Below are 15,609 nucleotides of genomic sequence, written 5' to 3' on the forward strand. Positions count from 1 at the left end.
TAAAATAACAGTGTTGAGCTCTTTGTTCTGTGTGCGATCGCCTCATTCAGAAACTCAATCACACACATCTAACTTGCCTTTGAGAGATTGTGAGAATTTGTTGTTCATAAGAGGCTTTGAAGATGATGAACTCCTAAACAGAGCAAATACGCTGAATGTCTTAGTAGACAATAGTAAAAATAGTTGTTTAAAATAATTTAGCTGCCTATCTGAATGTCTGATGCCACATTCTCCAACAGTCTTTCTTGGGGACAGTTTAGGAAAACCCTTCATATAGATAAGCTAAAGGCTCTCCAAAGTCTAATCTAAAAAAGAAAAGGAGGAAAAAAAAAAAGCAGAATGTCCTTTGGTGCAGGAGAAAGGGAGAGAAGAGCAGCATATTCCTGTATCTGTAGTTGTGGAATAAAAAAAGAATTGCTGATGGCCTACTTAAAACAGTTTTTGTTCAGCTGGCTGAAGAAAAAAGAGCCTGAGGAAGTGAAGGGAAGACTGACCCATCCGTAGGTTAGTCTGGTTGGAGAAGTATTTCTTGGACATGTGTGTTCTGTAGTTGCATTAAGACTAGAGTCAGAACTGAAGTAGGGAAGAAAGTGTTGACAGTGATGGACAGCCACAATTGTCAGGAGTATTTTAGGAGATACACAAAATCTGTGTAAGGAGCTAGATAAAGCTATGTGCAGATGTTCCACCTCTGCTTGCACTGAGCAGAGCAGGATGGTCTCAGGTTGTGCTGTGGTCATTGTGCTAGAGAAATGCAGATCATTATGAAAGCGATTAATAATATACTAACAGGCTTAAGTAATGGTTGGCGCAGGCTCCAGAATGCTAGTGGGAAGCACGCAGTCCCTCTCACCCACTCCGTTCCTTCTGAAAATGTCACTTATCCCAAAACTCAGAAGTTGTGTGTTTATGATGACAGAAATGAAAGGTGAACAGTTGCTTTTCCTCCTCTGGATTATTCAGGGTTGTACTTTTCTGCTTGTTTTTCACGCACTAAGTTCTTGGGGGCAAGGGTTGCTTTTAGCTCTTGTTGTCAGAGATGAACAAATCATTAATTTTAAAAATAAGTAACCAAAGGCTGCTTAGCAGGAGCTCCACTCAGTCTTGCCATGCTGGAAAAGAGCATTATTTTGTTGTATTCTTAGGGAGCAGTTTGAAGTCATCCATGATTTCTAGTTCAGTGTTCATCAGCAAACTAATGGAGAAGAAAAATGCTTAGAAATGAGGCAGTTCAGAAAACCAGTATCAGGTGTGATTTTTGTCCTCAAAAGCTGTGCCAGGAAAACTGTATCCAACTGGTGTAGGAGTTATCTGAAGTTATCCTCACTGGTGGGTCCTAGGAGGAGAAAAACATCAAAAACAGAGGGCAAAATTCCCTTCCTCCCAAACCCTGGTGGGCAGCTGTTGAGGTTTCTCATGTCTCAGTCCATCTCTTCGGTCAGAAATGGAGTCTTTTGCCATACGAGCACCGATCGTGGCAGGAAGGGTTGGATACTTTTCAGGGTTTGCAGTAGTTTCTCCTGAAAGAATGAGAGAAAACAAGGAGCTTAAAATGGACATTGCTCTGTTCGTTTTGTCATTTCTCTTCCCAACAGCTCATCTTACTCAGATTTTGGAAGTGGAAGCAGAGTGATTCTGCCTTGAGAGATTAGGGGAGAAAATACTGGAAGTATAATAATGCCCTTGTATAATTTACCTGGAGCATCACCCCAGTCTGCTCTGGCTGGCCTGTTCCAGCTCCTAGTGATCATTTTGGATATGTCAAGGGAGAATATTTTTAAAAGGGAAAGTTCAAAGTCTTGCTGTCACACCAGGGCTGTGTTCAAGGTTGTGGTTGGCATTGTGTAGACAGGGATAAAGAAGCGTGCCAGGAAACTTGAGGCATCAAGAGGTAAATGCCTCGCCTTCCATTTCCTTGCAAGGAAAATATTAAGTATAAGGCAATGTTAATAGCTTCTTAGCAGAGATTTCTGTGAATCAATTTCCTAATTTTAAAGATAGCATTAATCCTTGCTGGGAACTGAGCTGGCACAATCCCCTTTTTTCCCTTTCACTCGTGGGCTTCTCCTGCTTCCAAGGAGGAGCTGAGGCAGTGGCTCCTGCTGGACTTCCCACTGGTCGTGGTGAGGAGCGTGGGGATGTGTGTCAGACCCCAGCTCTCAGCAGCAGACTTTGGAGACATCCTTGGTGGGGAGGTTTCTCTGCAACTTTTCCTCCATCCCATCTTGGTAGGGGTTTGCACCATAGCATGGAGTAGGGAGACTTGCAGGGAAGGAGGACAAGAGCAGTTGTCTTGCCAGATCTGGCAAACTCTCAGAAGTCATGAATAAAACTACTCGCATTGCAACACCATTCTTGACACTTGCAAATAAAACATAAGCCTTTCTGGCAAAACTGCTTGGTTAGTCTTTTGTTTTAATATATATGCATGTATTATGGAAATAAGTTTGCAGGATTGCTGAATTTATTTCAAGTCTTCCCTCCGACAATGAGCAGGCTGCCAGTTTTTTTGCAATGCCAACAAGTCAAGCTAGACTTGGCTCCTTCGCTGCAATAGATGCCTACCAGCTTTCCTGGTGAGCTAGGCATGTATAGCTGAATACGTAGCTTCATGTAACTGTAAACCCATCTACTGCGGTTTAGTGCTTATAAACATATTGCCTGATATCATGGAACGACTCTAAGGTGAAACTGGAAAAAAAAAGTTGTGAATATAAACAGTAAGGTTTTTAAACCTAAGATCCATAAAAAGGCGGCACTGCACACCTCTCCCATGTTGCGCCTTGCTTTTCCTGCCTTTTTACTGTTTAATCTTTTATCCGCTAAAATACTTCTCGACTTTATTTCCTCTGGCCAGGGTAGGTCAGTGACCATCGCTACGTCACCACGTGGCTGTCCTTGCAGTGCTGCCTTTCTGTCTCCAAATGATGCTAGGCAATGTATAACTGGGGCTGATGCAGCTCAGCTGGAGCATGACCTTAGAATCAGAGAATCATTTAGGTTGGAAAAGACCCTTAAGATCATTGAGTCCAACTGTAAACCTAACGCTGCCAAGTCCACCACTAAACCGTGTACCTCAGTGCCACGTTTACACGTCTTTCAAATAGCTTCAGGGATGGTGACTCAACCTGGCTTGTCTGGAGCTGGTCCTTCACCTCAGAGAAATGAAGTGAGAAGCTTTCCCGCCAGCCCTCGCCTGTGTCGAAAAATACTGACCCACAAATACGTGTCCTAGGTGACCTTTGCCTTTCAGCAAGGGGCACCGGCGCCGTTCAGAGGTACGACAGCCCAAGGTGAGATCAGTTCAGCTCAAAGGAAGAAGCCTGAACTGTGTCCCCTCTGGTTAGGGTCACCTTCCCCCTTTTTCCCTGAAGGTTTTATCCCTTACTCACAGAGGATTTTTAATGGATCGGCTACGCAGTTTTAAATAACCCATTGAACAGCTATATTCTTTGGGTTTCTGGATGCTGTGTGGTTGCTTGTGGTAGCAGCACTTAAACAAATGGACCTGAAAGCCAGCTCTGCTGCGCTAATGGGTCGTACCCTATGTCGAGCAGCTGTACGTCCATTGCATTAGCGCACTCGGCTGATGCTGAGCACGGCTGGTGGCTTCAGAGGCTCTTCTCCCCATCCTCCAAGCCATAAGCCAAAGTGTCATTATCGTTGCTGCAGGCGTATAGAAAGAAAGGGAGTACTCCTACCTTACAGAGAGGTGGAGGGATTCATTACTTCTGAGCCTTGATGCCCTGCGACACTAATGAGTTTCAGAGGGCATTTGCTGGCATTCTCGGCTATGTAAAAGTAATGAATGTTCCCAACAAACTGGGTCACCACATACATGCACAGTCATGTGCAATGGATAAAATACAGCAGTGCTGATTTCCATTTGCATTATTACAGCCAACGTTATGCTTGGCAAATGGCATTTTGGCAGGTAAAAGCATTAAACTGAATTTATTTGAAGCTATTTTGTATGGGTCAAAAAAAGATAAATCTTATTAGGTGCAGAAATGCGGTTAAAATACAGTGTTGAAGCCCTTTAAAAGCACTGGAGGAACTGGGGTGTTGCTGTGAGCTCAGGTGTCTGGGAGGTTGGTCCTTTTAGGGGGGCTTGGCAGAATGGCCTCCTTGCATGACATGCTTACAAAAGGAAGCAGAGACAAATCACACCAGAGGCGTGATGCCAAAGGAATGCTGCTTAAATGGAGGGATATTCTTTTTTGCAAATAGTGCCAGAGAACTGCTTAAAATTGGCCTGTCCTATTAAGTAAAAATAACTTATTTCCCTTGAGCCATCTTCAGCCCCTGTTTCCCTTTTGATGTTCACACTGTCCTTCCAGCCTTTCTCAAATTACTGTTATCTCTCGCCTCTCCTGACATGTCATTTTCTCCCCTTTCTCTCTTTTCTTTCCCCCCTTCACAGTTCAGTCTCTTCTTTCCCTCTGTACTTTATAGGTGATACACAATCTCTTTTGTGCCTCCTCTTTTTCCGCTCTCTGTGCCCTCTCCAGCCTCTCCTTCTGCATTCATGCAGCTCTTCCCCTCCTCTTCCACTGGCGTTTCCCATTATCCTTGGAATAGCTGCTTTGCTTTTAATACACGAGTGTCTTCCTCCTTCTTCCAGCACCTGTTTTCCTAGGTCCTGACCTATATGAGGAAATCTCCCTTTTTTTTCTGATTTCATGGAATTCTTCCACATCTGCTCCGCTGAGCCCAAGCCAGGTGAAATCAGTAGCTTGGCCTTGGCGATCTGGAGCGCAGTTTGCATGGCCGTGATTCAGAAAAGCATTTTGGTGTGGGGAGGAGAGCTGCAGGAAGGATGTACGGTGTCTGCATGTCAGGATGGGGTGAAGGAGTGAACCCGAACAGAAGGACAGCAGAAAGGGTGGCAGGAAGGTGAAGGTTACGTCAGGCTGGATGAAGGGAGGAATGGGAAGTGGTTGGGGCAGAAAGGAGAGAGTAGGGTGGCTGGTATTTGGAAAGGTTGGGAGAAGAGACTCCTGAAGACCTACTGGATTTAACACCTAAAGAGAGTATGAATAATATCTTTCAGAATTCTGCTGTAGCAGTTAGGAAGATGATGTTTGTGTCATTTCTGAGTAAATGAGAGTTTTGGTGCTCCCCGACCCCACTTCAGGAGAGAATGGGGTTGTGCTGAACATTGGCCGTGGTTTGTTAGAGGCAGCGCTCCGCCTTCACTGTGTCTGGTGTTTCTCAAGCCTTATAACACATCATTAATGTTTAAAATTGGCTAGCGAAAAGCTCACGATAAATGTACTTCTTTGGTGTGTAGCCAGCTAGACTCTCCAAATCATTTTAGGAGAGGAGATAATCATTGGAAGTAAAATATGCATCTTACAAGTGTGAATTACTTTGAAGCTCCCTTTCAAGCAAGAAAGGAAATTATACAAGTTTGTAACTTTTGGCATTTGATATTTAATGTAAACAACATAATGCCTTGGTTTCTCAGCGTGGAGTCACTCGACTTGTCGAAACTGCATTCTCAGCCCTTACAAAAATGACATAAACAGATATTTTTGAACAGTTCTCTTGATCTAGGTGTTGCTTTTCTCATCCTTCGTTGTAATCCACTTCTCTTGCATTAGGGTTGCTTATAATGCCCATAGGCATTGTATACTGAATGTTTGAAATCCAGTGATTTAAATTTAATCAAACTTTAGAGCAAGGAATTTTTCCGCTTCCAACTTTGTAAACTTCATTTAACAAACCTGATAGCTGAAATAAAAGTTTAAAAGTTTTGGAAGTCCACTTTAGTGTTTATAGTGTTTAGTGCTATGTGATGACAAAGTTCAAATTGAAATGATTAGAAAAATTATGCCTTAAATTGTATCAGACAAAAATAAATGTTTACCTGTCACAACATCCAGTCATGCCCATACCTTTGGAAGAGTGATTTCATTTATTGTAAAACAGTTTCGGGGATTTTGTTTATGATGAGGGAACTTTTTCAAGAAGGTTTTTAAAGCAAAGTATTTCCATTTATGGAAAATGAAGCTTTTATTGAGAGCACACCTTTCTCAATGAAAAGTTCATTTCCAGGCTGTACAAGTTGGTGGGTTGGTTTGTTTTTGTTTTTTTTTTCCTTGGATGTATTTCTTAGCTTGTCCAGTCAAGTAAAAGGAGGAGAGACTAACAACACCCCAGAATTACAACTAGCTTATGGAGTGGTCATTTCAGGTGCAGAACAAGGTCTGGACAGGGTCTCCCGTGTCTTAGAAGAGAATCCTAAGCAGTGGAGATGGTAATCTATCCCTCTTGCTGGATCCTTGAGCAGTTAATAAAGTATATAAAGTGAAATAATTGGAAAGAGACCTTCCCCAGAGCATTAATGGCTGGGTGTTAAAGGCATTCACCTAATTCAGGGGAGAAAGAACAGGGTTTGAACGTGTTTGGGGATGAGCCCCATCAACACCAACCCATTGCTTGTCCTGAAGTTTCTTTCATTCACTTTTCACATTAACCCTGGTCTCATTCCCAAGGGTGGAACAGGGAAATGCTTTGAAACCTTGAAAAGTTTTATAGGATGTGAAAACTGTTTCCCACCCAACTCCGGTTCTGTAAGTGAGGAGCCTGATTTCTAGCACCAGGCTCAGCTTGCAGCACTGGCTTTTGGCAGTCTCTCTTTGATTTGAAGATAGAGAAAATGTCACGGAGAATAAATAACATCAAGATGAAATTTTGGCACAGTTGCGTTTCTGAGAACATCATAATGCCTTTCCTTTAGTTGCCTTTCCAAAATATTCATTGCTTACTGGTTTAGCTTCAGATACACCTATTAAACATTGCATTTATCCTACTGTTTAAGGCTTAATCAATATACCAGTAAATCCAGCACAAGGATCGAGAGTGTATGTGAAGGGGCTTAAATTAATTGAGTTGTAACTGTATGTAAGTCCACATATCTAGCAGTGACCACTCTCTTCATGGGTACTAGGTGTGTCCCCTTTTCCACGACGTGGTTTTTCAGATTCCTGGACGAAGTTAATTGGCCACTCATAAAAAGGAGACTTTATTTTTGTGTCTACACACCTATTGTGTAGGAAATAAGAGCTCTGCATACAGCGATTTGGTTTCTGTTACTGGGAACCTGATATCAAGGGACGGCTGCTTAAGAACTTTGTACTGTGGAATCCACAAGTTATAATCCCCAAATAAATAGGATTGTTAAAAAGAAATCACTACCTTTATTATTGCTTTACCCAGTGCTGTTCTCTAAGGGAATACATTATATTTTAACTGGCTGGTAGGAAAACTTCTGTTAGGAATTTGGAGGTATCCATTAAAGCTTAAGCACATGTATTAGGTCTTGATGCTTGAAATAACAACCTGGCTTTATCATCGCTGTATGCATCACACCTCGTTTTGACTGTGAAAGGAAATGATTGCATTATACCCCATTGGTAATTTCATAGACTACTATTTAAAATTAAAAGCCAGTGCTGAGCCAGCAATGTGCGAGGACCCCACAGCCTCATGTTTTTATTTCTCGGTACCATCCTTGGCAGTGGCAGAGCTCAGAGCCTGGATGCACCACCCCGTCTGCCTTGGAGCCTGCTGCGAACCGAGCGCTGGTTATTGCAGGTGGAAAGCCAGAAAGCCTTAATCACGGCCAACAGCCGCAGGCCACGTTTCATCCGAGCTCACACAGCCTCCAGAGAGGCCACAGAAATCTCGTGTGCGCAGTGTCCTCGGTTATATTGTCCTTCCCATGTTCAGAAATGTGCTTTATTTTGCGATGTTTGTATTCTGTGCTACAGTGCTCCAGGGCAATGGTGGTTTTGGTGCGAAACTGATCCCACCTGCCTTGCTGCGGTATTTTTGGATATGAACAGTGACATTTGAAAAGAAAACCCAGTGAATGGGAGCTGGAGAAAAGCTTTTTGACCTGGCAGAGGCTCACACCAAATGGCCAGGCGGTGCCACGAGAACGCTGGTGCCAGTAAGGGAGCAGGAGGAGCTGGGCACTGGAGCGGTACTGGAGCAGCCTGCTGAGTGTTTTACAAGCAGAGAGAGATTTTTGTGGACCTTTTTTATATTGCAAAAGAAAACAGGAAAGTTGGCAGATTGGACTGAGAAGATATCACTGGTTTTCTGCTTATTTTAATAAGTGGTCAGAATTTAGTGAGTTCTGGCAGAATTTGAAGAGCTGGGAAGATCAGGTGACCTGGGAAAAGATGAAGTTTTTTGGGGTTTTTTGTTTGGTTTTTTTTTTTTTTAATCAAATTGATTTTCTGAACGAAGGGTGGGATCACAGTGAATGAGTAATGTATAGTAAGTCTGACATTCCCCCCCTGTTCACGGGAATCCATCGTTTGCAGATGCTACCTTGCTGTAAGGTACTCAGCCTGTGCTCTCTGCCTGCTTCTACAGAGCCTGACATTTGAAAATAGCAAATAAAAAATAAGTTCAAGAAAACAATCACAAGTTATTACTGACACCAAGTCCTTAAACAGAGCTTGGAGCACAATCCTATCACTCCCTGCTCAGCGCAGCACTTCAGATATGTCAGTTACTGTCACTGTCCGACTCTGTGAGCAGCTACAGCTTAATTTCATTTATTCCTCAAGTGGCAGGTCCAGTCATTTTTCAGGATCAGTGCCTGTTTTTACCAACTGATTTGTCTGGATTCTTGTCACAGGTAGTTAACACTCGGTACTCTTAAAGACTTCACCTGCCAGAATACATCAAACTCACCAAACGAAAAATGCTGCTTTTAACAACTTGCCCGACTCGCGTCTGACGAAGATGCGGTTTTTGTTCCTTTTCTCTTTGCTAGGTTGTCGCTTATCACTACTGCCAAGCTGATAATGCCTACACCTGCCTGGTGCCAGAGTTTGTGCACAACGTGGCCGCCCTGCTCTGCCGCTCGCCGCAGTTCGTTGCCTACAGGGAGCAGCTCCTGCGAGAGCCCCACCTGCAAAGCATGCTCAGCCTGAGGTCCTGCGTGCAAGACCCCATGGCCTCCTTCCGAAGGGGAGTCCTGGAGCCCTTGGAAAATCTGCACAAAGGTATTGTAACGGCAGTTCCTATGCTCTCCCTGAGCAACCACACCCCTTTTTTTTATTATTATTTTAAACATGCTGCTTCGCTGCATCTGGGTGTTTAAACAAAGCTTCGCATGTCAAGAGCTGCAGGGAAGAGGTGAGATCTGGAGAAGCCGAGAATATGACATTGTGCTTGTCTGGAAGTGAGGGGTTAACCACCCCTCTCCTCCTGGTGTGCGTTTCAGGGCCATCCATGAAATGCTAATGACAGCGTGCGCTTGGCTTTCTCTTTTCTTGCTTTCTTTCACATCCCAAATCTGGCCTCACGGTTCTGAAGGTGAAAACAAGCAACAATTTTCATGGACAGCTCTGCTTATGGCAATGTATTCTGATTTAACCGTTTAGGGGGTGAATGTTTTTCCCTTTCCCTGCCATTATTTAGTGGACTTCTGAGAATTTGAAGCTTTGACCAAAAGACCCGATACCATAAAAAACTATAGGTACTCTGTGTAAAGCTTCAAGGGGAACTGGTAACAAGCCTTACCCTGATTATGGATTTCACAGCTTTTTCTAATGCAGCATTGGTTTTGTCTCCTTTTCTTTCTTTCCTCTGCTAGATATAACCAATTCGTTGTGACAGTCGCTAGATTGAAGATCTTTGCTCGTTGCCATGAAAACTGTGAGAGCGTTGCAGAGTTCAGGACTCTGTTGTCCTGCAAAACGGTGTTTATTAAAATGGTGTGCTGCAAAAATAATTCAGATAATTTTCTGTTGCCACCCTACATCAGACAGTGCAGGAGCCAACGTGAAATAGATGCAGGTTCTACCAGATTCAAAGCCCTGTTGTTCAAATCAGCAATTCAAAACACAGTGTCCAAACTCTGAGCAGCAGCATCTGGGTCCAACATGCGTGGTTCCACCAGGCACAAAGCACACGTAGAGCCAGCACAGCTCGACAGCAGTTGATTTTCCTGGCATGGACAAATGTCACTGTAGGAGTAGCATGGCTAGTCTTTCTTACCAACACTCCTGGCAAAAAAAAAAAAAAAAAGATACATTTAGGAACCGCTGCTCTAAAGGAAAATAATATGTGGTTATTACAGTAACTCCTTGGGAGGTATTCCAGCTCTTGAATTCAGAGCATTTCGGAGGATGCTTATTTTTCTTGCCAAGCAGGTTGACCCCCATCTGGTCCTAAATTCTGGGGGGTGGAAAAATTTAAAGAAAAGATTTTTTTTTTTTCTTCTTGGGCTCTGGACTTAACAGAGCTCCAGTGGAACCAATGATTAGGACTCCCATCTTTCAACCTTGCTGATCAAGAGTGCTGGCAAGCTAGTTTGCACCAAGTGTTTTGTAACAAAATGAACAGTGTCTGGAAATTGGTTTTAAAATATATAACATTTAAGACTCTGTAAATATATCAGCAGGTCTTTTACAAGGTGCTGTTAAAGCGCTAATGCTACTGGGACAAAATTATTGCACAGCCGTTAATGGTGAATGTCACTGAGAAAGTTAGATTCATGTTTCTCAAATATATTTTTTTTACTCTGAAGGAATCTAAATAATATATAGGAGAACAACGTTCTTATTCTTCCCCTACTCCCTGCTTTCTCCTCTCTCCCTCAGGCTTTATGAGAAACATGAGATGTGGGTATAAAACTCAGGCACTATATTCACTCCAAGATTTCAGAGAGTCATAAAGTATATTTTCTAGTGTACCAAATAATCTTACCGAGAAGCTAACTGAAAAAGGATCAATGGTAATTTTAATGCAAAATATGTGGTTTTCATATGTATATTAACAGTGTGTTAGGAAATAAATGCAACTTGGTAATGTAAGGCAAGAACAAGATGGGATTTTGATGCTCAGCAGTACTGAATGCAACGTGTTGACACGTTTCTGTTCTCCCTGCAACACCACAGAGACGGCTCGTGTCATTGATGAACATCTTGTGCTGGGTTTTTACAGATTTCCTGATACAATTTAAAGTCAAAGAGAAAAGCTCACCTGCTATTGGGAATACTGAGCTTTTTGATAGCAGGATTTATCCATAGTACTTTACAAAGGAGAGCAAACTTTATACAGATCAGAATCTGTAGTACGTGTTACAAGCATATGCCAACAATAGACTCAGATGTCCCATTTCCCACCCGTTTTTGAGTTTATTAGGCAAGATTACCTTTGAGAAGATACCACTTGAACTTAAGATGCAAATCCAAAAGAATCTATATTATTACTTATAAAGCTATACTCAGCTTTCAGCATCTGACATAGAAACACTGACTTCATTGTCTACATCAGTTTAGTTACTGTATTCACCAGCAGCGGAAAAACCCAGTTTTGTGATTTGCTTTTTTTAGGATCTTTTTTATTCCCCCCGACTCGTTTATAAAAGAGGCTTTGGCTACAGACTTGTGATCAAACTCCTTTACATTACTGGAAGTTCAGAGTCGTTTTGAACAGTCTCTGCTGAACAGAGGATGTAACCTCCAGAATGTTGAATGACCTTCCCCACACATGCAGACTGATGGTTTACTCTCGTCAGATAATTTTTCTTGCTTGTCAGTCAGACTTGCTTTTGTTTCAAAACGCTTGCCTAGACCTTAGTTGATCAAGAAGCCAGTGCCCAAAGTGCAGACGCCAGAATTGGAAGGATCTAGAGGTGTTGGGGAAGTGAATTTTTTGGTGAACCTTCATTTAGCAGTTTCAAAAATTAAGACAGGCTGACATCAGGGTGAGAGTTTAATGTCAAAACTGTAAAGAACCGCTAATAATGTGTTTATTAAAACTTAGCAGAAAGATACTGATTCACATCAAGTAACATTGGACTTTGTGGAAGAGGTAGTTTTTAAAAAGATGATTAGCTATTTTACCTGTGGGATATCACAGTTCTGTGTGTCTTAACTAAAATATGTATTTTAGAAGAATTGAGATTGCGTATGTGCGAGTCTACCTCTGTGTATATGTGCAATTAATATATCGTAAGAAAGGTGCTGCTACTGTGTCTTTTTTGTTCTTTAGCAATATCTGATGATGCTTTAAAACACTGTAGTGACTTTGCACTACATTATAGTCACGTGTCTAGCCTTTCAAATAAATACTTTTTCTCTTTCTCTTAGAGAGGAAGATCCCTGATGAAGATTTCATTATATTAATTGATGGTTTAAATGAGGCTGAATTTCACAAGCCAGATTATGGAGACACCATAGTATCATTCCTGAGCAAAATGATTGGAAAATTCCCTTCCTGGCTGAAGCTGGTAGTGACAGTCAGGACAAGTCTACAGGTATGTTGAGACCAAGAATTGTGATAAACTGTGTCATTGTCACAATGGTCTTTGATAAAGAAGATCTTAGTGGATATCTGGATTTGCTTAAGACCCTTTATTTCAGGTTATCCTTTTGGCTTTTTTGTACTTGGATTTACATTCATGTCCCCAAACTCACTCTACAGCTTTGAATGGATCTAATCCAGCATCGCTTATTCATGTCAATAAATGTTCATCAGCAAATAGTTTAGTTCATTTGAGTGAGACAGCTCACATGCCAACGGGCTACTTACTCACCAAGCATATCAGGAGGGTAGGGCCTGACGTCTGTCAGCCTGTGCTGCTCAAGAGCATCCTCTCCTCCGTGTGGAAGGGAAAGGAATTTGTATCTCCGCACCCCTTCTGCGTGACCCAGAGAGCGAGGCTGTGCTTGTTTCAGTCTGGAGGAGTCAATGTCAGGCCAAGACATTATTCAGCTCAGAGACAACTATCTTGAGTGCCGAATCTCTAAGCTGAATGTTGTTTGGGTTATTCTCAAGTATTTTTATTTTAGTTTGCAGCTGGGCAGGTTTTTACCTTCAGCCTGTCCTTAGCCACTCATCGTCACTCTCTTGGCAGGAGGATTAAGCTGACCTTAGTTTGTTGGCTCAACTGCTCATCCGAATGAGCAAGCTGGGAAGCAAACACAATGACCCAGTTAGGGCAGATCTGCTCTTTCAACTGTTTCACAGTAGAGCTGGTTGATTTGCAGCATCACTTGTGGGAACATTCACACTGAGCGTCGGAGCCAGGAGCCCAGAGGAGACAGACGTCAGGGGGACGGGACACGCGTTTGGAAGCCAGCTCCGAGCCGCTCTTCGCCTGGCCCAGCTGCTCCAGGCAGAAAGGCGTGTCTGCAGCTCTGCATTTCTCATTTTTTCATTATTAGCCATTTTTTCATTAGCACGGAGCTGTGGAGTTCGTTTTTACCGAGCTCCATTAGGCAGTTTTACTGAGATTGGCTAATATTTACTGAGATCCACAGGTTGATTTACTGTGGTCCTCCTGGCAGGGAGCTGAGTGCTGGTTCCAGCTCCATCAAGGCAGCCAGCTGCTGCACACTGCTTTTGTAGCTGGGAACGGCAGCTGCTCCCCAAGACACCAGGAGAGCACAGGCTATCTGCTGGTTTGTGCTGGAGTTCTTTTTTTGCTCAGTAATGGAGTAGATTAGACATCATTTGGAAGAAATCTTTTTGTAATTGTAGGTAAATTGCATCCCTATGACTTGAATTCCTCATGTAATTAGGGCTTTTGCAGCCTTACGGTCTTCACTGCAAGCTTTAGTTTTGCACTGTGCTCGCCCTCTTTATTTTATTGGAGAGTTGATGGCTTCTCCTGAATCTGCCTTGTCCAGCTCCATTGCGTCATTCCTCCTCTCTTCGCAGTGACTTGAGAGCCCATGACGCAAGAATTCCTTCGGAAGGGCCTTTCATGATCTTTCATTTATGTTGCATAAGCATCATCAGTGAGTTCAGCAGATGAGAGAATCTCTGGCCACAGTATCCTGCAGCAAATAGACGTATTTACGCTGGAAAATACTTGCTATTATCTGTCCTGACGTTTCCATGCATTTCCCTGTCGATAGCAGCTGTGTTATACAGGAGGACGCTCCTGCGGAGATACTTAGGCTCGGCTTCAGCAAAATTTCTTCTGGCCTCAGATCTGTCATCTGGTTGTCTGTTCCCTCAGACATGGTAGCAGAAGGGATGGCATGTTGATACGTGGTTGGGATGGGGTAGGAATAACAAGGGCACTGCTCTTTGTGAGTTTTCTAGTCCTTTCCATGGATGCGGTATTAGGAACAGTGTCCTTCATTTCTATTTCAGTCATGTTTCACATGCAACCTACTTGATTATAGATGAGGTTCTGGGGTCCTGAGGGCACAAACTGCCATCTTGTGTGTTTGCCCTGATGGAAGAGGTCTTAAAGGAGTCTCAAAGGTGCTATTGTAACATGAATTGAGTTTACTTAATGAATAATAAACACTGCCAGCATGAGTACCTTTTTTTTTTTTTCCTTCTCCTTTCTTTGTAGGAAATAATTAAGCTGTTGCCCTTCCACAGAATATTTTTGGATAGACTGGAAGAGAATGAAGCCATAGACCAGGACCTGCAGGCATATATCCTTCATCGGATACACAGCAGCTCGGAGATCCAGAACAACATCTCACTTAACGGCAAAATGGACAACACTACGTTTGGGAAACTCAGTTCTCACCTCAAGACCTTGAGCCAAGGGTCCTATCTGTACCTAAAACTCACTTTTGATCTCATAGAGAAAGGATACCTAGTACTAAAAAGCTCCAGCTACAAAGTAGTCCCAGTGTCTCTGTCAGAAGTTTACCTGTTGCAGTGCAATATGAAGTTCCCAACGCAGTCTTCCTTTGATCGGGTTATGCCTCTCTTGAATGTGGCAGTGGCATCTCTGCACCCATTAACAGATGAACATATTTTTCAGGCCATTAATGCAGGTAACATTGAGGGCACTTTGGAGTGGGATGACTTTCAGCAGAGGATGGAGAACCTTTCTATGTTTCTTATCAAACGTAGAGATATGACGCGAATGTTTGTTCATCCCTCTTTCCGAGAATGGCTTATTTGGAGAGAAGAAGGTGAAAAGACCAAGTTTCTTTGTGATCCTAGGTAAGCAAACGCTCTGAGAAATCAGAGTTTACAAATGCGTTCATCTCGTACTATTAATCTGAATCACTTCATTTTACAAGGTTGCACATGGATGCTATTACCTGACTTTGGTCTGTCTACGTTGTAGATCTCTACATCTGTACTAGTCACCTTAGGCCTTTATGTTGTTCATGGAAAGAAATAATCCCCCCCTGGGTACACAACGGACCTGGAAAACCTAGTAATGATCTTCAGAATGAGATCAGCTGTTCCTCAGAAGGCCCCGAGTTGACTAGCTCCCATACAGGCATCACCAGGGGTGTCTGCATTTTGGCAGATTACTCCTGCCAACTCAGTCTGGAGAAGGGGAATCATCCTTCCTTTCTCCAAAGGTATCGAAACCATGTGAAATAGAGGATAAGGAGATGAAAGATGAAGAGTGTGGATGCATCTTTTGCAGTTGGCTTCTCTTTGACGTTGTTCCTCATAGTCCTACTAAATGTCTTTTTGAAAGCAAAACTCAGGCTCTAGCAATTTTGGACTGTAAATGCATACATAATCTCTGTCCTGATAGCAGCTGAGTTCCTGGCTTAGCTCACAGGGAACAGAATTTAATCATGGTTAGATTTATACTCTCTAAACCCAATGATCACTATTAACAACATTATCTTTGGT

The 15,609-nt window shown here is 42.8% G+C and overlaps 1 protein-coding gene across 1 annotated transcript in view; it reads left to right on the top strand.

Annotated features, from left to right (window-relative positions):
* Positions 1–15,609, top strand: part of TANC2 (tetratricopeptide repeat, ankyrin repeat and coiled-coil containing 2) — a 208,362-nt gene that overhangs the window by 149,474 nt on the left and 43,279 nt on the right. Inside the window, exons 11-13 of the mRNA XM_010561364.1 lie at positions 8,798–9,029; positions 12,126–12,292; positions 14,348–14,955. Coding sequence (XP_010559666.1) covers positions 8,798–9,029; positions 12,126–12,292; positions 14,348–14,955 — 1,007 coding nt within the window. The remainder of the gene's footprint in view (positions 1–8,797; positions 9,030–12,125; positions 12,293–14,347; positions 14,956–15,609) is intronic.

Source organism: Haliaeetus leucocephalus, unplaced genomic scaffold, assembly GCF_000737465.1.
Source record: "Haliaeetus leucocephalus isolate CR32 unplaced genomic scaffold, Haliaeetus_leucocephalus-4.0 Scaffold144, whole genome shotgun sequence".
Taxonomy (NCBI): domain Eukaryota; kingdom Metazoa; phylum Chordata; class Aves; order Accipitriformes; family Accipitridae; genus Haliaeetus; species Haliaeetus leucocephalus.